The sequence below is a fragment of the Castor canadensis genome, chromosome 12, assembly GCF_047511655.1.
Source record: "Castor canadensis chromosome 12, mCasCan1.hap1v2, whole genome shotgun sequence".
NCBI classification, from domain to species: Eukaryota; Metazoa; Chordata; class Mammalia; order Rodentia; family Castoridae; genus Castor; species Castor canadensis.
The window spans coordinates 109,612,220-109,637,101 of NC_133397.1; the positions used below are offsets into that span (position 1 = coordinate 109,612,220).

Here is a 24,882-nt window from a genome sequence, read left to right on the forward strand (position 1 = left end):
GCCCAGGCTGGCCCTTCAACTTCCCAAGTTCTGGGACAATAGGCAGCAAAACTACACCTGGCTTCTTCCTAGCCTTTGTATGTGTCATCCCTTCCACCTCAAAGTTATCTCAGATGTTACTACTGTAAGGAAGCCTTCCCAGTCCCCTACATTTGTTTCCCGATTACACTGTCAGTGTACTGCATCTCAACAGCACAAAAAATGATGTGATTAGCTATTGTATCTGCTGAATTGAAAGCTGTATAACATAGGAACTGTGCCCATGTCATTTTTCTGTGTTATTTGCCGTACCAAGTATAATTCTGTTAACGGGCTGAGTAGTCTAAGAAGACACTAGTCCAGAATACTTCGAGTCCTGTGTCACCTGAATAGAGAGTTGGACAGAAACACAAACTGCAAAATAGTAGCAAAACTTTATTGGAAGCAAAGAAAAGAAATAATGAGGAAAAAGAAAAGAACTGCTGGAAAAGCAGTGGGCCCCTGCCTGATGGCAAGGAGGCATTGATCAGCAAAACTTTATTGAAAGAAAAGAAAGAAGCACCACAAAGGAAGTGCTGGGCCCTTGGCAGTTGGCACAGAAGCATTGATTTCTTTGTTTAAGTCCAATTCATAAGTTGTAAGGTGGGAAAAACTAGGCAGTCCTTAGGAGGAGGGGCTAGAGTGGCTGCTGGTATATGTAACACAGCCTTACCACATACTGTTGGGGTACTTTAACTTGCAGCCCACCTAGCCTAAAAATCAGCTATAACTGGCATGACCCTTGGGTAACCTCGTGAAGAGGAAGATAGCCTTGAAACGGGGTTGTAAAACATGGTAAACTGTCAATTAAAAGCTGTAACTTCCGGCAGAGCTGTGAGGAATTTCCCATTAGAGCCATGCAAAAGTTTGGACCGAGATGAGAGGCACCATGCAGAGATAAGCACCCATTCCTGCCTTTCTTTGTCTCCACTTGTAAATAAACTTTCCAAAACAGTACTCCCCTGCTGTTCTTATCTAAACCTTAGGTTTCTATTCCACTACTAGCCCCTAATTTATGGGAGAACGCATTCCTTATAACCTGATAAGTAAACCTCTGGTGTTTCCCCAGTTCCCAATAAATAATATTACCCCACCACCAGGATGTGGGCAAGATCAGGAAAATGTGACCCCAGGGGCATGAGGAATTCCTATGTGATGATGATTGATGCTTTCAAGAATATAAGACCTGCTTAAACTTTGCTCTCAGGGTCCTTGTTGAAACCTGCTGCGTCAGGCGGATGCTCAGACCCTAGCTAGCTAGAAAATAAACCTCGTCTTGTGACTTCCTTTGTCTCGAGTGTCCTTTGTCCTCTCAGAAGGTGGCCGGCCTCATACCCTAACAGCACCAAGGGGTATTCTGTGCCTGTGCTTATGCTACTTTTTAGCCTTTAATTGTATGAGATGTGGCCAATATTCATGAGGTCCTAAGTAAGAGGACTTGCCCTGGAGGGTCAAATTGGGAGCAGTCCCCCCCACCTTTTTTTTTTTAACAAGCAAGGAAGACCCAAAGGTCCCTCTTCTGGACACTATCTTGCAATGATAGTTATGACCACGAGAATCTTTACAACTTAAGAGGATTTCTTGCTCTAGAGATTGTTTAGGGCCAAGCTTGGGTGCCTGTTAGCTTCACTTGCTTTTGAGAAGAGAGCCCCTGGTAAGTTCTTTTCCCTGCCTGCTAACCTGCCTCAGTTCCTTGCACACAGGTGCTGAGTAGTCATTGCATGTCATAATCAGAAGTTGAATGCTGGTCTATTACAACTTCAAAACTTTAAGTTACATCCTACACATAGCCCAGTAGGAAGTATTTCTAAATGATGTTACCCAAGGCTCTTCTTCCTTAGCTCTATTTTAGTTCTAGACTGGCTATCTGGCTATAAAAGCTATTCATTAATCTTCTGCACTGGCTAGGGTGTGGTTCTAAGATATGGAACTGAAAGTCTTCAACAAGTGTCCCCAGTTCATGTGGGTAAGCTCTTGAGAGAAGTGATCCCTTTCTGAGCAGCTATTCTTGAAGAAAGCCAGTGGGAAAAATTCCAGGACTACATGTTTAATTAGGAAACACAAGAGGTTTACCAGTGTTTCTAAACTTCCTGCTGAGCTGAAAACTTCTTGCTTTGTGGAAAAGCTAAACTCAGTAGCAGACATCTAAAATGAAGAGCCCCGGAACTTTTGAGGAGCAAACGGAATGCATCATCAACACTCTGCTCACAGACTTCTTGAACCCAGCATTACAGGTTGCTAACCGGGACCTGTGCTGTCTAGATGAACCAGACTCAGGTAGGCTCTAGCCTGAGGTAGTGACTACAGGTCAATAAGAAAATAAGATTATACTTTCTTTATTTCCTCATAAGTTTCAAAAGAAAACTCTACATTTTTAGCAACACCAAAAGAAAAAGAGATTCTCAATGAAGAGAGATTGTCTGACTATTGCTGTTAAGAGAACATTAAAGTTCTTGGGAGAGAACAAGGCCAAAATTGTTTAAAAGACTACAGAGAACTTTTTCCTATTACCCAGATTTCTGAGACTTGCCATCCCTTCAAGCATTGTGACAAATGTGTTTCCTCTGTCTTAGGAGAGGATTGCTCTTTTGACGTGCCTATCATTGTTGGTCGCCTTCGGATGTTGGGTGATAAGTTCAATGGCGAATTGGAAGCTTCTGCCAAAAACGTCATTAAAGAAACCAATCAGGGAAAGGTTAAGTTTTTGCTTCTTGCTATTGTTGCTGCTCTTTTCTATTTCAAACTTCCGTTTTTTGTTTTATAAACCACTCCTATATACTGTGACTAGGAATGTCCTGTGAAAAGTTTAAGAGCTTATATTTGTCCAAGAAATACAGCAGGAAATGCCAATTGTCAATTCTTTAGACGTTAATTAAAACCGAAGTGGTATAAAGCTGAAAACTCTTGGTGAAGATTGATCAATCTTCATCTTGTCTCCACTTCATTTTTGTCAGAGCTGTGCTTAGTGTGTGTAGAGCATATCTATAGCACTTTAGTCTTGCAAAGTATCTTGTTTTTGTTTGTTGTTGCAGTACTGGGGCTTGAACTCAGGGCCTTCACCTTGAGCCACTCCACCAGCCCTTTTTATGATGGGTATTTTCGAGATAGGTCTCATGAACTATTTGCCCGGGGAAGGCTTCAAACCCTGATCCTCCTGACCTCTGCCCCCTGAATAGCTAGGATTACAGGCATGAGCCACCAGTGCCCAGACAAAGTATCTCTTATGCATGTTTTAATACTTGTTTTGTTGGGGGTGGGCATCTCCCCTGCCCCCCCCTCCAATTACTAGGATCCAGCAGCAAAGTGTATGGAGTCTACAATACATCAAGCCTGATGTAATCAGGGATAAGCCCTTATGGAGGCCCACTGACTTCTCATCAGCATACTGATTGCTGGCAGCAGCACTTAGACTCTGTATTAAATACAGAGACCAAAGATGGTGTTTAGGAGATGTTGCTTATTAATATCAACAGTGACAGCTGATATTAACTCATCACTTACCATGTGCTATCATTATCTCAATTTAATCATTATACCCCTGTATGAATTATCATAGAATCAATTATCCCCCCAGCAACCTCTCCCTATCTGCATATAGCACCATACAATCAACCATCTTACCTACTTTGTTTTTTGCTGTATTCATACAAACTTGAATGGTGCCTGATATGCAGTAGGCCCTCAGTATTTCCTGACTTGTACCGTTTAAGCAGATAAGGAAATAGGCATAGGGAAACAAGTAATAAAGTCACTCTGAAGTGTCAAAGCTAAGATTTGAATTCAGACTGATTCCAGAAGCATATTCTTAATCATTGTGTTTGATTTTTCCTACTGAACAGCGTGAGTAGTGTGCCCATTCTACATTCAGGCAGAACTGGATCAGTTACTCTCAATTGCTTGCCCTGAGACTGTCCTAGGTAGTTGATAGCCGGGTCTACATTTTTCTTCCTTACTTAAAAATAAAAAACAAAGCAACAACAAAAAACCCTTTGAAAGAGTCTCAAGTTCATAGGAAAGTTTTAAGTATAGTACAAAGCATTTCTCTAATCAGGATGTGATATTTCATCATCTCTAATACTTTTCTACTTCTTTCAGAAAGGACAATCTCATATAACCACAATCTAACCATCAAAACCAGGAAATTAACATTATTCTCTCATCCTTGGGTACCATTCAAGTTTTACCAGTTGTCTCAAGTATATTATTTATAGCAAAAAGATGTAAGCCAAGGACTGGAGTGTATGGCTTAAGTGGTAGAGTGTTTGCTTGAACTCAGTAGAGGCCCTGAGTTCAAACTACAGTACTGCCAATAAATAAATACTTTAAAAACTTAGGAGAGAATTGCATATTACATTTAGTTATCATGAATTTTTAGTCTCCTTTAGTCTTTTTCTTGATTTTCATGACCTTGACACTTAAATATTATGGGCTATTTTGTTGAATCTCTTGAATAGATCCAGGATAGCACCTTTAGTGGGGAATATCACAGAAGCTTTGCTGTGTTCTTGTATCCTATCAACTGATACTGATTCCATTGTGTCCCTACTGGTATTGATAACTTTAATCACTTTAGATGGTGTCTGTAAGGCTTCTCCACTGTAAGATTACTCTTTTCCCCTTCTAATAAGTGTTTTATAGAGAAATACTTTGATAATATGTAAATATACTGTAACTCATCAAAATTTCAATCTATTTATCTATTGATTAGCATAAACCTATGAATTCCTATTTTATTCAATGAGTTATCATTAGTTACTATCATTATTTATTTAGATGCTCAAATGATCTCGTATTTAGCTTGTGGGAGTCTTTTTTTAAATCAGGACTGTGTCTGTATGATGTGTCTCTGTCATGCTTCAAGGACTTGCTTAATTTTCAACAGAACATCTTATAATTTCCATGCCAAGTCTGGAGTCATCCATTCTCCAGGGAGCTCTGGTTTCTTTTAATGAAGAATGATGATATTTAGAAACCAAGATGTAGGTACCCTCAAATGTGTATTCATTCCCTTCTCAGCTTGTGTGGGCTCTGACACTCTGACTACTGTTGGCTCCCTTACATCCCAAAAGATCTTCCTTGGCCCCACTTAATTGATTTTTTACCAAATTATTTAGGAAGGGAAAGAGGAAAAATGAAGAACCTTCTTTTTTCTTTTCTTACTTTCTTTTTTTTTGTTTTTACTTTCTTTTTTTTTGTTTTTACTTTAGCATTTCCTAGACATTTACTAGTCATGCAAACAATACCTTTATAATTTGACTCACTGTATTATAATATACTTAATATTTTTCTTTCAAATCATTTTGTTTTTCCTTCATTTTGTTCATCCTAAGCAATAAAACCTGAAATCATGGGTTTGGTAAGCTACTTACATGTTTTTCTAATATTCATTTAATAGCAAAATAGTAGCCAGGCATGGTGGCACATGCCTGAAATCCCAGCACTCAGGAGGGAAAGGCAGGAAGATCAAGAGTTCAAGACCAGCCTGGGCTACCTGCTGAGACCTATGTTATATAAAAAAAAAAAAACAAGCAAACAAACCCCCCCAAAAAACCTAAGCATGGCCTGAGGGGCATGACTCAAGTGATAGAGAGCTGCCTAGCAAGCACAAGGTACTGAATTCAAACTCCACTACTGCCCAAAACAAAGTAAATCAAAAAATTGAAATGAGAAAAGTTTATCTGCATCCTGCTACCTCAGGTACCACCCTTTGAAGTTCTTTACTGGATTCTTGTATCTGCAGCTTCTTGCATTTTTGAGTCAACTGATGAAGCCTATCTCTCTTCAGGGAGGGGCTATTCTCCAGGACACAGTGCAGTCTCTCAGCAAGACCTGGTGTGCTCAGGATTCCAGTCTAGCTTATGAGAGAGCCTTTCTGGCAGTGTCAGTGAAACTTCTTGAATATGTGGCCCACAAGGCTCCTGAAATGGCAAGACAGGTGGCTATCCCTATGATAGGTATGATCAACGGGAACAGAGCCATCCGAGAGTTCATCCAAGGCCAGGGAGGATGGGTAAGTATGTTGGGGACCCTGGCTTTGCTGGGCATTTGCACTGTTTTGGTATTAATATATGAGACTCTAATTATGACCCCTTTTGTCAGCTGGAAACCAAGCAGGAACACAGGTCTCCTACTTTGAAAGATTTTTGTTGCCATGGAAAAGGGGGGTAAGACAGAAGCTCAGTCTGTAAGGGTTGAACGCCAGAGTTGTGCATGCTAAATTGTTCACTACTGACTCTAAAACTAATCTCCACTTGCTACACACAAACATCTATAAAGTATATTGGTGGTGGAGTTCTAATCCAGCCTGTTTTCACTCTGCTCCTTGGTAAATTTTTGGGTCTTCTTTCCCTAACTTCTTTAGATATGTGTTGAAGTTCAGAATCATCTTAGTACTATCTAACAAAAACAAAAACAAGAAATAACTTGTTAACTTGTAGGAGGCATTCTAAGCCCATGTTCAGTAAGCAGAACTTCTGCTGTTATGAAGTACTCCTCTCCATTTCCAGGACTGGCAGAAGCCATAGTAAGAGCTGTATTCCCTGGAGGTATCTGTTGCTTATTCCCTGGTTTCTTGGTAAGTTCCCAACGATCATCCCTTTGATTGTAGGATTTTCACTGTTTTTCCTAGGAAAATCTGCAGAGCTGAAGAAGTGGAGTTACTCCCCAGATCAACCATCACTTCCTCTTTGACTGATCAGGAGACTGATTTGTGACAATTAAAACAGACAAATAAATCAAAGCTCAGTTTCTTCATCTGGGCAGAACTGAACTTGGCTGAATAAGTTATTTGCTACTGATGGTAAAGTTGCAAACAGCTTCCAGAATCCTACAGAAATTTTATACTTTCTGTTTTTACATGAGTTTTAATGAAGGTTTGTTGAAGCAATGATCTTTAGACACAAAGTAGTGACTTGTTATTAGCAAAATTGCAGACAACAGGACAGGCCTTTGCTAGAGATATTTTGGAAGAAACAGAACACTGGAAACTAATCCTTTAGATTTATCCCTGTCTTTTGGTAATTATCTTGTCTAATAGTAACTTTGCAGTCTAAAGGATGTTGGCAGGGGGTTTTGAGCTGAAAAATATTATTTTAAGTTAAGGATTTTCTTTCAGATCATCCCTAAATTTCATGCAAATGTATGAATTTATTTCATACATTTTAGAGGTTCAAAGCCAAAAGTAGCAGTTTATTCATCTACCCTTCTAGAAAAGTCAAAGAGAAATGACAGCTATTGCATTTGTATTGCCACAGGACGCAGAAAGTGCTGGTCTACATCTGGGACTGCAGGAACACCCCAGTTTAGATGAAGCAGTTGTATACCAAAGAGCTTTACTCAACATGGTTCACATACCACTTGTGAACCTTATCAAACTGCTAATTCTAGCTGGGCCTGGAGGCCACATCTATATCTCAGCACTTGGGAGACAGAGACAAGAGGATCATGATTTCAAAGCCAGCCCAGACAAAATTAATGAGGCCTTATGTCAAAAACAAAATAGAAACAAGGTTGACTTTAGCTCAGATGGTTTCTTGCTCATGCCAGACTTTCAGCCACCAAAATAAAAACCAAAGTGTTGGGGGGATAGTTTAAGTTGTAGATTGCTAGACCCTGGGTTCAATCTCTATTACTGCAAAAATTTTGATTTCTAGGCCTCAAAATTCTTCAATCTATGTATTTGAACTGGGTAGCAAGTGTGATTTAAATTGAATGATAAATGGCAAAGACCAGCAGCCTCCTCTCCCTCTTTGCTTTGCCCTCTTACCATACCAGCTCCTTGTTTTATCTTACATTGCTCATAAAACATCAGACTGTGAATTTACTTCGTTATACTGCAGTATCTTGAAATTTGAAGATGTGGGGCCCCTTGTTTTTTTTACTCATTTTTTGAGGGGGATGCTGTACTAGAGTTTGAACTCAGGACCTCATGGTTGCTAGGCAGGTGCTCTACCACTTGAGCCACTCCACCAGCCCTGTGGTGTCCCTTGAGATTACACCAGGCAAATGGGTAAAGCAGATCTGGCCCGGGTGTTGTGTGTTGCTAGGCTACCCTGTTTTAGGGAAGTTTAGTGATGGAACTGCAAGAAGACATTGTAGCCCAGAGATTAAGAATACATTCAAATTGCCTAATTTTAACAATTAGTTTCACCATTGGCTAACTATCTGACATTGGGCTAGTGACCTAATCCTTCTGTGCCTTAGTTTCCACATCTATAAAACAGAAATTACTAACCACAGTATTTTTCTAAGGGATAAATAAAACAATATACTTTGTAAAGGATTTGACTCAGTGCCTGGAATATTTTAAGTACTGTGCCATTATCAATTTGAAACTCCTGAAATTTGGAGTTCCTAAGGTTCTAGCTTGATTTTTTTCTCCATTAATTCTACCTCTCACAGATGCAAATCAATCTTATAGTGTTATCTTTTACCTTAATGTGGGTGATTGCTAAATATGACTTATGTCCTTTCTTCCCAAATCTATACTCACAAACTCTAATTGGTATTTCTGTATGTCTTTCATATTCCATATTCTCCCAAATTGCCATCCAGCTAGCTCAGAATCTCAGTCCTTTTTTCTCTCCAGTATGGATCATTCAATTAGTCTTTCTCATTTATTCCTTCCTTATTGTCTTGATTCTTCCTACCAGATTTGATCACCACCTACCTGGGTTACTGGGAAGCCTCCCAGCTAGGCTCTCAGTTGATTGTCCTGTTTCTGCCCCATTCTAGTCTGTCCTATCTACAGCTACCAGATCAACCAAAGCTGTGGTTTCTCTGTCCATTGTTCTGATTTATTTTTACATGTGGTATAATTCTTTTTGTTTTTCCTCTTTGAGACAGGGCCTCACAACGTAGCCCAGGCTGGCCTCAAACTTGTTATGGAGTCCAGGCTGGCCTCAGACTTGCAGTATTCCTGCTTCAGCCTCCCAAGTGCTGAGATTAGAAGTGCGTACCACTCACCCATGTTTATTGCAGCACTATTCACAATAGCCAAGTTATGGAAACAACCAAGATGCCCCACTACTGACGAATGGATCAAGAAAATGTGGTATCTATACACAATGGAATTTTATGCAGCCATGAAGAAGAACAAAATGTTATCATTCGCTGGTAAATGGATGGAAGTGGAGAACATCATTCTGAGTGAGGTTAGCCTGGCCCAAAAGACCAAAAATCCTATGTTCTCCCTCATATGTGGACATTAGATCAAGGGCAAACACAACAATGGGATTGGACTTTGAGCACATGATAAAAGCGAGAGCACACAAGGGAGGTGTGAGGATAGGTAAGACACCTAAAAAATTAGCTAGCATTTGTTGCCCTCAACGCAGAGAAACTAAAGCAGATACCTTAAAAGCAACTGAGGCCAACAGGAAGAGGGGACCAGGAACTAGAGAAAAGTTTAGATCAAGAAGAATTAACCTAGAAGGTAACACACACGCACAGGAAATTAATGTGAGTCAACTCCCTGTATAGCTATCCTTATCTCAACTAGCAAAAACCTTTGTTCCTTCCTATTATTGCTTATACTCTGTCTTCAACAATATTAGAGATAAGGGCAGAATAGTTTCTGCTGGTTATCGAGGGGGTGGGGGAAAGAGGGAGGGGGTGGAGTGGGTGGTAAGGGAGGGGGTGGGGGCGGGGGGAGAAATGACCCAAGCATTGTATGCACATATGAATAATAAAACAATAAAAATTTTTAAAAAAGTGTGTGCCACTATAGCAGTATAATTCATTTTTAAATTTAACATACTACCGAAGAAGATGAGACTTAAAAAAATGATCAGAAGGGGGCATTTACTTTTATAAACAATCAAGAAGCACTTTCAAAAAGCATTGCTTTAATTGCCAAGTCCTTCAGTGGAACTTTGAGGGTGATTGAATGTGTTCATTATCTTGATGGTGGCGATGGTTTCAGGGCTACATATACCAAACTGTATTCTTTGATATGCACAGCTTATTGTATGTCAATACTACGTCAATAAAGTTGTTTTTAGAAAAGAACTTTTCATGGCTTCCTACTCATCATCAAAAAAAAGCCTAATTCTTCAGTCTGGGATTCAGATTCCCCCAGGGTCTAGCTCCAAATGCCCTTTCCAGCCTTATAAATCATAATTTTCCTCTACATACCCCGTGCTCTATTTAAATGGAACCATTAACTGACACTAGCCTTCTTCTGTTTTCTAAATTTCATATTGCTTTCTTTTAGCTCCACCCATAGATGTCTTTAAGACCCAACTGAACCGTCACCTTCCCCATGAAGGCTATCTAAATAGCCCAAATAAAATGTGACCTTTGCCTGCTCAAACTTTTTTTGCATCACTTTTATGGTTCTTATCACAAATAGCTTTAAATTGTAGTTACTTGTGTACTTGCTATCCCTACTAGAAGGAAGGATCCTTGACTGATAGTTTGTTGCATACTTCCATAGCCTCCCTCTGCTCGTTTCTCTTGCATGTATATGGATATTATAAATATTCATTAAATGAATGAATAAGTGGTTCTTTGAAATGAGACTTTAAGTTTGATTATCTTTGAACAAGATGCCAACCTGTTCAAAGAATGCTGACTTTCTCTTTAAAAAAAAAAAAGTTAATTGCTTCAATCACAAGTTATCAGTTGACCTTTGCCTCTTGGTATTCACTGTGTGGTGTGTAGGCAGGAGACGACAGTCTGCAGCAGGTGAACTGAAAAGCTTGGTGAGATTCAAGAGTGCTGTAGAAACAAGCACTCTTAGGGAACTTTTCCTTCTTCAGACAATGTGAAAACATGACAAATCAAACCAGCTTCATTAGAAGTACTTTATAAGCCTCTTCTGCACCCATTTATAAAAGGAGGGACAAGTCTATTTTGGAGGTGAGGAGGTCATAATTTTGTGGCTTTTTTGAGCTGGACTCCTAACCTCAGAGACCACATTCCTTCCACAATGCTTGGACAACCACTTCCCAGCCTCCCTGAGGGCAAGGCCCATCTGCTTCTGACACAATGGAAGTACTTTGCCAGGGACTAGAAGCATGGACTGTGCCAGGCAAGTGACCTGGCATAATTGGTATAGTGAATAATCAAGTCGAGTGGATTTCTCACCAAAGCCTAACCACATAAAATATCACACTTTGTTACAGCAACTTATTTTAGGTATGCTCAAGACTGTGTAAATTAAGCACTGTGGGTTATACAAAAGAAGAAGACAGTTCCATTGCCTTTAACAAACCTAAAACTGCAGGGAACATTTTCCATGTCCTCTTTGGAACGAGCTCTTCTTTTAAGTAAGCTTATGAGGAACAAGGAACATGGAAGAAACTAAGAAAACAGCTGAATGTAAAGATTTATATTGCAGGGATACCGGCTAAGAAAATCATGGTGAGATGGAGTTAGGGGAAACAATTTTGAAGAAAAAGACTGGGTTTTATTTTCATCTTGGTGAAAATTAGGAGTAAAGGTGAGAAATACCAAAAAAAAAAAAAAAATAGTGTTGGTAAAATGAACAAAATCTGTGGGTGATGTGGTTGACTAGGTTGGGGAAGGACAGTTGATAGCAAGGGGTTTAGTGACAAGCTGAAGAATCTGAACCTGTTCCCATAGCCTACCTGTAAATAATTTGATTCTTTAACATTAAAGTGAAGTTTCAAGACTTTTCATTGAACTTTAGTTGCCAAGAAGATACTAGAACGAAAGATAAATAGATAGGAGGATGCTCTAAGAACGTATTTGCTACCGGGTAACACCTGAAAACGGGAATGGTGGGTAGCATGGGAATGGAAAAGACAAACTGAATTTAAATATGTCAAGGAGAAAGGGCCAATGGACCTCAGTGACCGCGAGAGCAAGCTTACAAAGGAATGAGTGGTTCACAGATAACACAAAGCCCATATTAAATCAATGGCCTTGGGATGGAGGGAAAGGCAAAAGTGAAACCAAAGCTAAGATGGGGTAAGTGGGTTCTCCAGGGTAAAACATGCCCCCTCACAGAGAGCAGGATGTGCTGAGAAACTGGAGTGTTTTTCCTATTGACTAGTTTATCTTCCCTTAATCATCGCCCCTGAAACTCTCCTTGAAGTTTTTCGTCATCTACTGCCTAATCTCCATGACACTGATGTTTCCCCTGACACTGGTACCCTCCCCTCTTGGAGCAGGTGACTGTGCCAGCACTCCTCGGTTGTGTTTTTCCTTTTGAACACATGACGCAGCAGTGAGATGTGACTCCTTCTTTACTCCTCCAGGTTCTCCTGTGCAATTCACTTCCTACAGCTCATTCTTGACGGTCTTTTATTGCATGGAATTACTGTGTACACTTATGGTTTATGACAGACTGTTTTAAGTGTTTCATTGTAAATTTTTCTTTTAGATATTTGCCAACCTTTTCTGCATGGCTTATTTTCCCTCCTTAGCTTTTGATCGTCCCACACAATACAAATGAGTCAAACACCTGTCTCCATTGAACAGCATTATGCTGCTACTGTCCTATTGCTGTCCAGAATCTGTAGAAGGAATTATGAAATTTCTATAGTAGTTTAGACTTGTTAAAGATAAAACAGAAAGTTTTTTTGTTTTCTCCTTCAGTTTGTTTTCTGCTCGTTTGAGTGGTCTGCTCAGGAAATGGCCTTGTAGCAAAGTAGGTTTTTGAGGTTTAGTTATTTTGCAATTTTTTTTATACTTTGGATTTTACAGTAGAGTAAACTCTTAAGAATTGCTGCTTGCTTTTAAAAAAAAATTCTCCAATTCTAATAAGACACTACTAACAGTTTTTTAGACCTATGGTGAACAGAGTACGGCAGCATTTAAGAACATTTCTCTTGTATTTACTTAGACCTCTTCCTTTCCTAAGAAGAAGCAAAAAAGTAAGAAATTGCTCTGAAATACAGACTTGAGGAAAATAGGCCCAAGTTTTATTTCATTAGTCACATTTTGCCTATCTAAAGATTTATATGGCAGGGATTCAATGGAGTTAGGGTAAGATGGCATTCATTATTAATAAAATTCTGGTTTTGATGGAAGTGAGGCCATTCTAAGGGGACAGAGAAATTATAAAACCATTTCTCTTATTTTCCCAAACACAGAAAATCACTTTCTAGGATTTTGCTTTACTATTCTGCAAATAAGCAACTTAGTGTGGAATGGTTTATTTTTATAAACATTCAAGTCTATCTCTTCAGTTCTGAGGTGCTTTATTAACTGGGGAAGATTTTTTCCCCACCATATGCTGACTTGCTCAGATGGCATACTGAGCCCTTAACCTATTGCTTTGCATTTAGTGGGTAGTCAAAAAATTTGTTGAAAAAATTAGTGGATTTTAGTGCTTTTCCCAACAAATATTGTTGAAGAATTACGGTTCATTTTAATTTATGTGGACTGGTACTGAAATTTTTTATTTGGAATATTGACTTCAAGTTACCTATCACCAAGATATCTCAATGACCTTTCTTTGGGCTCAAAAAAGAGGATTCAGTCCTTTAGCGTTCAGAATCAGAATCTCCTGAAGGAAGTCTGAATAAAGTTGCAAAATCAGAATGGATTGCTAATATCTTAAATAGAGGAAGCCCAGCATATTGCCCAGTTTTCTTCAGGATTGCTTCAGACTAATTTTATTAACACATTACTTATGGAACTTCTGCCCTCAAAGAAAGATATATTCACTTGGGGGTGTCCTCACTGAATTATATCTTGGGTGGATTTGTACCCATTGAGAATTTATGCAAATTGAAATGCAGAAGCTTTTTCTAGAACAGCCTGCTTGTCACAGCTAAAAGAACACAAACACAGGATGGCTTCCTCAAACAGTATCTTTCCCAAGACATTGGTTGCAGGATAGAAATGTCTTCTACAGAAATAGTTCTTGAAGCTTTCTTTTTCCTTTTTTGAGAGCACATGGAGAGGTCTCACTTTATTTCCAGGCTGCCTTGAATGCCTGGGCTCAAGAGACCCTCTTGCCTCAGCCTCCTGAGTAGCTGGGACTGCAAATGCATGCAACTGTGCCTGGTTCTCTTCAGACTTTCTGACCTAGAATCTATACTGCTGTCAGGAAGGTGGTTGACTTGTTTACTTTTTGTTCCTTCACTGTTTACCAGCAGTACATTCTGGGAACACTGTGCTAACTGCCTTCTTGGGTGCTCTTGATGGGGGGCCATTTGCTCCTGGTCATATATATATATACCAGCATTCTCAGTCTTTATATTCAGGACCCAAGTGAAGCTCAAAGAGCTGTTGTGGGTTTCAAGAGGTGCAGAAATCAATACTTCCCTTAATGGAGGTCAGCACTTCCCCAGCCCTGAGAAAGACACAGACTATAAGCAGCAGCTAACTTCATTTCATTTAAAAGAGAAATTGACTCTATATGGCAAACTTAAGAGTTCTGAATAAAAATGCCTTCTCTGATGAACAGAAGTTTGACATTGATTGCACTGACAAGAAACTTTTGGGATAACAGTCTAGGTAGGAGATGTATAATTCTAAACAGTGTCTGTCTTTTTTGGTGTAGGGTTCATTTGGGACATAAGAAAACAGAAATGTAAGGAAACACATTGTGCACAATGGGGCAGTAAGAGAGGCAGAACTTAATCATTAGACCTGTAGTTCTGCCTTTTCTCTGGGAAGCATACAGAAAGATGAATTTTGCCTAAAGATGATAGAGGGGAACATTTTCAGAGCTCAGCAGACCATGTTATGTTCTGGTTAGCCTCGTGTTTGTTAAAACTTGAATTGTAACCAGGTTCCTTTGTTGAGAAGGAAGGCACTAGGGCCCTGGAGTGAGATGCTGGCTTTGTTGTGTGACCACAGAGGCTGGTTTCGTACTAATTTCCTCTAGGGCTTGTGATGAAGTCAGTAAACCACAGCCTTCAGCATGCTATGCTCAAGCAGCAGCAGAGGCTTCTTCGTGGTGTCTCAGCCATGACACACATTTGACATGCCCTCCCTCAACCCTCTCACAGACTGTTTCTCTTGCACTCCAGAATGGACCAAAGAGAAATTCTGCAGAAGTTCCTGGATGAGGCCCAAAACAAGAAAATTCACAATGAGGAGTTTACCAGTGAATTTCTGGTGAGTCCTGTGTGTGACACTCCTGGAGTAGTTACATACATGATTTAACTGACTACTGTAGTCCTACTCTCTGAGACCAAATCGCTTTTCAGATAGAGAATATCAGATTGGAGGGGAAGAAAGGAAGAAGACAATCTAGAAGTTTGATTTCCCTGGGTGGTTTGTGTGTAATTTAGGTATTGTGTCAAAAATACTATTTTTAACATTTGGTTTGTTGGTTCTTCCTATAGAAAGTGTATTCAACTCCAGATGGATAAATGCTAATATTAGTTGAAAATCTGGAGTTCCCTAGGTATTTGAATTATGATTTATGTTTCAGATTATTAATTTTAATTAAATTTGAGAGGAAAGAGACTAAGATGAACTTTTCATGGAATATTATGATTTTTTATGTATGTGATGGGACTCAGGTTTGAATTCAGGAACATTATGATTTTAGTTTCCCCACTGGATTCCATTTGAAGAACTCCAAAAACTACCCAGTGCCACTTTTTCTCCTTTTTTTTCTTTCTTCTGCAAAAAAGTATTAGAACATGTGTCTTTGTAATAACAGGGTTTCCTTAGGAGAAGAGCTGGACTAGCTAGGGTGGAGAGTAGAGACAAGTGAGGGACACAGAGAGAAACTGAGTGCAAGGTAGTGTCAGGACTGGTGGATTTGGTCACCCAGAGGAATCATGCACTTCCTCTGAGGGAGCTATGGTTGTTGATGCAATGGAAGCTGGGGAGGCCTCATTCACTCTGTAACTGGGCACATCAGTTAACACAGGGTGTCAGATAGTACCTACCATGTGTTTTGGAATGCTTCCAGCTGGTGATTCAGAGTTTTAAACACACTAAGCCTCAATTTTTTAGTGGTAAAGAGCAGGAAAAAAACCAAGAGAACTAATTTTGTCATCAACTAAATTATCTACTATTTGACATGTTCCTTAATCTCTTCCAATCTTTGTTTTCTAACTTATAAAATGGGGATACGAATTTATGTCATACCTATTCTCTCAGGATTGTTGTGATGATTAAACGTCAATAATTAGAACTAAATGGGAGCCAGGTGCAGTGGTGCATGACTGTAGTCCCAGGTACGTGGGAGGTTGAGATAGGAGGATCATGACTTTGAGGCCAGCATAGGCAATTTAGGGAGACTTCATCTCAAAAAAGGTTATTCAGAAATATTTAGTGAACACCTACTAACCTACTTTATACCAAATTTGATTCCTGACACTAAGAGTACAGTAACAGACAGTCATCTTTGCTTTCCAGAGCTAACATTCTGGCACTAAATAGTGGATATGAAAACACTCCATGTAGTCTCCAGGGGTCAGATATTACTATTGACTGATTAGCTATGTGATGGGCTATCATATATCAGCTCCACTTGGATAATATTATGGTCAGTCAGGTAGTCAGAGTGCTCTGGGTAGAATTACCACAGAGGAGGTAAGGAGGAAGTCCTAGCACATGTGTCTGTTTAGATGTGTGCTTGCCTTTGGATTATAATTCCAGAGCCAAATTCACCAGAGGCGAAAAGGGAACGAGAGGCAGTGCCATCCTCTGCTTTATTTTAGTTATTTGTTTTTTTTTTTCATATATTACAGGCTACAACCCTAATATTTTACTCTTTAAGTTCAGGTTCTTATAATCTTCCACCAAATTATTTTTTACTTCCTGTCTGATTTCTCTGCTTCTAGTCTGCCCCACTTTTTTTTGTTTTGGGTGGTACTAGGGTTTGAACTCAAGGCCTCAAACCTCAAGTTTGCTAGACAGGCGCTCTACCAGTTGAACCACTCCTCCAGCCCAGTTTTGAGTTCATTTTTTTTCACTTTGAGATGGGGTCTTGCGAACTATGTGCCCGGGCTGACTTTGAACCATGATCTTCCTGATCTCTGCCTCCCAAGTAGGATTTCAGACATGAGCCACTGGTGCCTGGCTTTTGCCCCACCTTTAACTTTCCATTCAACACCCAAGTGATCTGTTAATAATGCAAATATGGTCTTGTTTTCCATGATAAAGAATTTTAAATAGTTTGTATTTTTTAGTTGTTTACAATTGTGAACTATAATACATAGTTAGAAAAGAGCATAAAATATATAAGTACAAATATAAAGCAACCACTACCAATGCAACCACAACCCAAGGCAAGAAATAGAGCACTATCAGACCCTAAAAGAGCCCTATATGTCCCTTCCCCACCAGGCTTCCATGCTCCACCCACCCCACCCCGCCCAAGGGATAATCATGATCCTGACTTTTTATTAATCACTTCCTTGCTTCTCTAGCTCCTAAATTTAAGAACCTTGTTTTTTGGGTAGTGATTAAGTGGAACCTCACTGTTCACTGACTCATGTCCTCCAGTGGAAAAACAGTCTTGCCCTCAGTGCCACCTAAACATTCAGCTGAGACACCACAGTAGCTTTGGGGAGTGGGGGTTGGGGGTGAATGGAGCCAGATTGCTGGCTTGGACAATGAAAACACTGACAGTAAACTGGAGGGCTTTCCTTCTGCTCATGTCCCGTGTTCCACCTCAAGCCTAGTGTATTCTCCCAGGACTTGATGTTTCCATGGTTTGAGGACTAATTCTGTGACACAAGGCCACTGCCAGACTAGCCTAAATGGTGGTGCGTTCATGAGAATTACAAAAGGCATTGCTACTTTTGGGTAAATGCCCACCCATAGGTTCATGGTTCAAATTTCAGTCCCCACTTCTGCCTTGGCCAGGTCTCTCGTGCAGAACTCAACATTCATCACTGGACGTGGCACCCAATGCCATGCTGCTTAGGTCTTTCCCCATGCAGGGACTAAATGCAATACTCTTTCAGTGGCATGCTGTTCCCCTCCCTCAAACGTTCCTCACATTCCTCTTTACCTGTTTAACAGATAATAATTTTTTAGATTTCAATCGGTGGGTACATCCTCAGAGAATCCACCCTCCCTCCTTCCCGTTCTTCCTCTTCTGGTAGGGCGGCAAGCGTTCTACCAGTGAACTACATTCTTAGCCTGGGGAAACCTTTTGTCACCTCCTTGAATAGATCAAATCTATTATGTTCTTATCAGCACCACCTTGTTGTAGTTCATAGAACTGATCACAATTCCATTTTTACCTCTATTTGTCTATTTGGTTAACGCCTGCTTCCCTATCAGACTGAAGCTTCACAAAGGCAGCATGCATATTTAGTTCTGGTTCATTTGTATCCTCCATGCCTTGTACAATGTTTGGCATGCAGTTGACTGTGAGGCACAGACAGGTAAAGCGATTGACTTAAAGACACACAGCTCATAAGTTGTGGAACTAGGATTTGACATAAAGCTATCTAATTTTTGAGACTGTGCTCTTAGTACTCTCCACCTCTGCTATACTGCCTCCAATTTATCCATTGACCTTAATTTTTTAAACTTTGAAAATTGCAAAATAGAACATGCATTAAAGCACAGGTATACAATTTAACCATTTGTAATAAAGCAGGTCCCCATATAAGCACCATTCAGATCAAGAAATAAAACATCATCCACACCACAGAAATCCCCTGAATGTCCCTCTAAATAACTCCCCACCCTTTACAAGATTAGAAGTAAATATTGTACTGATACATTTTTCTTTGCTTTTCTACATTACTTTAATATCTATCTATCTATCTATCATCTACCTATCTCACTTAGCAATAGACATTGATTTTCATCTGCTTTTGAATTATATGTAAGTAAAATCATGTTAAATGTGTCATGTCATACTGCTTTGTAAAATTCATCAATTTTGTTGCATATAGGTGGGCCTTAGTTTTTTTCTAATCTTTCTTATGAATTCTGCCAAGCCTTAGTCCATGCAATTGCTGTTGTGATCACAGAGAGCGTCAAAGAGGTCAAGTGGTCACTCAGGTTGGCATTGTCCAGTTTGAATCACCACAGTCCAGTTTTTAGCTTTGCTGTTCTCAAATTTCAATTTTATTACTATGCCCACTGTTTATCAGAATCGGGCAACTGGCTTGCAATAACCAAACACACAAGAAATTCACCAGAAAGTCTATCTATCTGTTTTTCAAGGGAGAAAAGTAACTGTCAGAGTTGAGGTTTGCACTTGACTAGCCAGTTTATTGTCTACTTACGAAGGAAAATATGAAAAGCCATCTAGAATCAGACAGTGCTTGATGAGCATGGTGACTTTAGTGGCCTAACTATGATGGTTTGATGTCTCTATCTCCTCATTGGAACCTTCAGGGTGGTGGCAGCACTCTTTTCTGGACAGTAGTAGGGACATAGTGACAAGTGCTTGCTGCCTTAGTTTCCTTCTTCCAAACTTCCATCTACATGTTCTTTATCAGATAGTTTGCAATTTACAAGGACTGCTACCCTCTCTGACCAGTTTCTGCAGCTGATTTTGGTCTTATGACATGTACATTCCAGCCACTGTAGTATATATGGGTTAAGGGTTCGTTGAGTATTATGTGTGGCTCAATTTTGCTGCATGTGTTTATATATAAACAAATATCTGTTTATTGGATATCTATATTTGATCAAAGATTGGTGGGAATACAGAAATATGAATATGGATAGGGCACTTTGATTATAGTATATCTTTTTCCTTAAAAATATTTTGGAGAGAAGTCCAAATAACAAAAATACCACCAATATTACCTTACCTATTAAATGGACCCATATTTAAAACATTATAATTCTAATGTTGGCCAGAATTTAAGCAATCTCATAGATTACTTGTATAACCTTTGTAGGTTATACAAGGCAAAATTTATTGTTTCAGATATATATATTTGGTAATATGTAACACGATCTATTATAATGAGCAAATTCTTTGACATTTCCTAAGAAACTATCTGAAGAAAATAATGAAAGATATTTATAGTTTGGCCACACAGTGTAGTGTTCTCATAATTATGAAATACCAAAAGTAACTTAAATATCCAACAGTATAAAGAAACAAGTTATGTAACTTAGATTGTACTACATTCTACAATGGAATACTCTGCCACCATTAAAAACAATGCAGAAGCCAGGCACCAGTGGCTCTCGCCTGTAATCCTAGTTTTTCAGGAGGCAGAGATCAGGAGGATTGTGGTTTGAAGCCAGCCTGGGCAAATAGTTATGAAACCCTATCTCAAAAAATGCCCAACACAAAACAGGGCTGACAGAGTGGCTCAAGTGGTAAAGCCTAACAAGTGTGAGACCCTGAGTTCAAACCCTAGTATCACCCAAAAACAACAACAAAAAACAATGTAGAAAACACAAGGTGATAAGTGAGAAGGGCAAGTTACAAAACCCTATATACAGCATGATCCCACCTCTATTACAGGTAATATCACAAAATATTAAGAATGGCTTACTCTGCATAGTGGGATTATAGGTAGTTTTTAACATTTTTTCCCCCATGTGGTGCTAGGGATGGAACCCAAGGCCTTGTATATGTTAGGCAAGTGCTTTAACACTGAGCTATATTCCCAGCCTGATCATCTTATTTCTGTTTCTCTGTATATTCCAAATTGTCTTCAGTGAATATGTATTACCTTAAAAAAATCTATATTCAGATTTTCTGTTAGTGATTTTGGATTCTATTTAAACAATAAAAAACAAAAAGAAAAATTAAAGTATATGTTTCCTAAAGATGAGGTGTTTCTGTATAAAAGGTAAATGTTGTATTGATTAAATGACATATTATTGAACAATGAAGGAGTCATTGAGCCCTGATAGAAGATACCTAGTTCTAAAAGCCAGGTCTAAATGTTAATGCTGTTTTAAAATATACTAGAAGTCACACTGGTATTGTAGCAACTTCTGGAGAGTTATTGATCATAGCCAGACGAGGGAAGACCTGGGAACATCTTGGTTCTATACATATTTATAGTACTTATACTAATTGAGCAGATGTGAACATAGAACCTCTTGCATAGCAAGTGCACAAACATCTGTTGATTGAAATGATTCATTGTTAGAGTCAGCGTATCACTTCAACATACTAGCATTTCTTGACTTTTGTGCACATAAAGATGAATTTTTTTTTTGCTGCCACCACCAGAATAAATACATTTACCTTTATAGCTGATTTCTCTCAAGTCTGTTTCCAGCCTCTCACTAGGACCATCTAGTCCCATATTTTCAGTTATTCACAGGAATTTTTTTAACACATTCTTTGTCATTTCCTCACAGTTTATGTATCTAAAGTTGAATTCTTGGTTTATCCCAGTTTGGCTATTAGCTACCCAGCTATCCACTTACCCTATTAGTGCCCTGGAACCCAACCTCCATAAGTTTGCCTATCTGTTAGAGATGGTTGTGGTGTACACTCAGGACCAGTTTGGTCTCATTGTCCATCCTAATGGCAGTACTACTGTTTACTGGATGTAGAGGCCTGAGCTCCCAATTCTGTTCCTTAGCACTCATGCTTTCTCTGACCTTTGGAGATATGGTATAATACTGACCCACATTTGTAAGGCATTGAGGAGCAACCTTAAAGAGCTCTGGAGACAGCCCAATTTTGATTCCCCTCCCCCCTTAGCACAGAAAGGCCAAGTTTATTTTTCCTTCTCCAAAATGAAACTTCTGCTATATTTTCTATTCAATAACAGAACTTCAAGCCAAGTTATTCTGATCTTGTTCTTTCTTCTTCTTTCTTTCTGTTCTCTCTTGGGAATGACCTTCATTCAATTACTAGACTGAGAAAAATATGCAAAATACTCCATCTTAAGAGACTTAAGCCAAGACCCCAGTTCTGTTTTCATTTCTTAAAAGTAAAGGGGTAATACAAGCTTACAGACTAAGTGAATGCACCGTTACCTTATGAAGAACACACAGAATCTAGAGTCTCATGTATTCTGCTCTCTTTCAAGATCCATGGGTGATGCTGACCTCTTCATTTTATTCTCTCAGCAACTCTTCCCAACTTCTCTTGAAGATGCCTTCCTCCAGGGGACTTACTTCCCCTACCTTATAGGTAGTAAAGAAATACTTTCACCCTTTGACCTCCCTTTTCTTCCCAAACCTCAACCCATCCCACATGGGATGGGTTCTTTTCTTTGGCTTCCCACTTTCAGAATTCCCTCATTTCTGGTGCAATTTTTCAGTTCTGCCTTAATTCTGCCTGCTGTGTTCTCTGTTGGAGTATTAGAGCCTGGGTGTCTTGTAGAAAAAAACAGAGGAATTAAAAAGGAGGACTTCACAGTGGTCTGACCTTAGGCAGACATGAGAGGGAACATTTTTAAATCTTTCATCATTTCTAAATTAATAATTCTGTAGACATTTCCTGTGTGATGTTTTGCTGAGTGTCTTTCTTTGTCATACATCCAGAAAGAGGAAAGGAACAGGAAAAGCAAAAGACATTCTGCCCTTATTGAAAGTCACAGTGAAGGCTAGAGAAGTATAGGTTACACACATATATAACCTTTACCTGTCATACTTTGCCAAAATAATTGGCATCTTACCAAAAAGGGTTTTTCTTACAGCATTCTCCTTAGAAAGCAATCTATGAGCAAAGCAAAACAAAACAAAAACAGCATAACAAGGAAAACACATGAGTCAGTTCTGGAGATTTCTAGAAAGAATTGATCTGGGACTCAAGAGCTTTTCAAGTAGGCCTAGGACCAATGGCAATGTAAAAACAGTCATTCTGGAGGTACATATGGCAGAGAGAGTAGAAAAACTGGTGTCACTTCAGCACAATCACCTATAGTTCTATGTGCCTGTGCCATTTTCTTAGTTAAAATCCCAAACTCATCCACTAGTATTTCCATCTTGGTGTACAAGTGTGCTGTGCAGGTACAACTTCAGTATCTTCCCTCCAAATCAGTTGTGAAAATATGTAAGAATAAATCAGGGTACAAAACTAGGATTTAAGAGCTGACTGTGTACCTGATTTTAAATAGGTTGCCTGTGTCTATTAAACTCTAGAAATAGAAAAAAACATAGTTCTTGGAACAATACATGATGTTATTTGTGGTCCCACAAAAAAGCAAGCACTGGCTGGCTGTTTTACTTGGCATCCTTAATTGGATAAAGTTTACATTCCTATACTCTGGGTTGTTATAATAATTTAATGAAATACTTGTTATTACATTTAGAAAATACCAATTTAACTAGATTCTAGATATTTGATAACTGTGTTCTGACTTTTCATCTCACAACATGTTAGGAGCTCAACTTTTCCCTCTCCTTGCAGTTTTGAAAACCTACTGATGAGTTTGGATTTGCTGGATCAAACTTTCATTCTCTACTGCCTCTTTGTCTCTCTTTTCTCACTGTCATCCATTTTTAAAGCCACTTAATCTCCTGAAGTAAACTCCTACAGATAGATGCAAATCATCATTAATCAAGCAAAAATACTATATGAAATGTAAGCAACTAAATAACAGTAATAACAATCCCCATAATTTTTTTCTTGTTCCTAGTCACTTGAGAAAAACCTTATTAGGTCACCTAATAGAAAGCAATCATGACTGAGAAATACAAAAGCAATACCAAAGGACACATAAAATTTATGAGAAGAAAAGGCATGCCCTAGTTTTAAAGAAGTCATGCTACATGTAACTGTCAATGACATCAATTTATACAATCTTGAAAGAAAGCAGAAGTCATCTTTAGAAACTTAATAATTTGAAGACAGTGTGAGAAATGGGAAAGTTAGCTTGGGGTCCATCTGGGGAGAGCCTTAAGTATCTGGCTAAGGAGTTTATATTTTTTCCCAAGTGGTAAAAGGGAACAACCAAAGTTGTTTTGAGCATAGGAAAGATGAGCAAGACATAAATTAAATAATTTGACATAAGTGAGTCCAATGAATTTGAGTGGGGAGAGAAATGTGTGAAAGCAAATTAAGAAGCAACTACGGCAGTTCAAGTTTTAAGGAAAAGAGCCTAAACTAAGATATCTTAGTGGGCATAGAAAGTGTGTCCACCAGTTTTATGTTACTATGACAAAATACTTAGAGGAGGAAAGATTCATTTTGGCTCATGGTTACTTGGCTTCATCACTGTGGACCTATGGCAGAAAGTGTGTAGTGTGGCAGAGCTGCTTACCTCATGGTCCCTGGGAAGCAGAAAGACATAGACAGAAAGGGGCTGAGATAAGGTATATCTTTCCAGAGCCTAACCCTAGTGACCTATTTTTTTCTGACTAGGCTGTATTTCCCAATAATGCCATCATATTATGAATCCATCAAGGGATTAATTCATCGATTATATCAGAGCCCCCAGAGTCTAATCGCTTCCCAAAAACCCATCAGCTGGCACTCAAGCCTTTAATACATGATCCTTTTGGTGGGAACTTCATCTCTAAACCATAATATTCCATCTCTGGCCCCTAAAGGCTCATGGGCATCTTATAATGCAAAATGCATTTAGTTCATCGGTAAGAGTCCCCAAAGTTTCAACAGTTCCAGCATTCTCAAAAGTTTAAGCCCAAAGTTGCCTGTGAAATTCAAGGCAAACTTTTAGCTGTGAGTTTCTGTATAAAAAACAAAACAAGTTATATACTAACAAGATGAAATGGCATGGAATAAACAGTCCCATTCCGAAAAGGAAGAATGAGGGCATAGGAAGGAAGAATGGGACAAAAGCAAGACTGAAACTAAGCAGGGAAAACATTAAATCTTGTAGCTCTGTGTCTAACACCTGGGACACATTTTCACATGATATGAGCTCCAAAGGACTTGGACAGCTCTGCTCCTACAGCTTTGAAACCTGCAGCCAACATTTCTCTTGGACTGGCTCTGTTTGTTACCTTTAGCTCTCCACAGCAGGTATTCCCTGTTCCTGTCATCTCTAACTTCCTGGGGTCTTCATTGCATCTTCAAATTCACCTTTATAGTTTCATGTATCACTCTCAGGGGTGCCTGTA

General features: G+C 39.1%; 2 protein-coding genes across 3 annotated transcripts in view; both read left to right on the plus strand.

Moving 5' to 3' along the window:
• The first annotated feature begins 1,936 nt into the window (after positions 1 to 1,936).
• Positions 1,937 to 6,787, plus strand: Bcl2l15 (BCL2 like 15). The gene is made up of 4 exons (XM_020166338.2): positions 1,937 to 2,295; positions 2,592 to 2,713; positions 5,804 to 6,028; positions 6,647 to 6,787. The coding sequence occupies exons 1-4, from the start codon at positions 2,169 to 2,171 to the stop codon at positions 6,662 to 6,664; spliced, it is 492 nt and encodes a 163-aa protein (XP_020021927.1). The 5' UTR covers positions 1,937 to 2,168; the 3' UTR covers positions 6,665 to 6,787.
• Positions 6,788 to 14,858: 8,071 nt separating this feature from the next.
• Positions 14,859 to 24,882, plus strand: part of Ptpn22 (protein tyrosine phosphatase non-receptor type 22) — a 48,783-nt gene continuing 38,759 nt past the window's right edge. For both annotated transcript variants that reach the window (XR_002212550.2, XM_020166339.2), the window contains exon 1: positions 14,859 to 15,057. Coding sequence is in view for 1 of the 2 variants with exons in the window: in XM_020166339.2 (XP_020021928.2) it covers positions 14,971 to 15,057 (87 nt within the window). In the remaining variant the exon portion in view is untranslated. The remainder of the gene's footprint in view (positions 15,058 to 24,882) is intronic.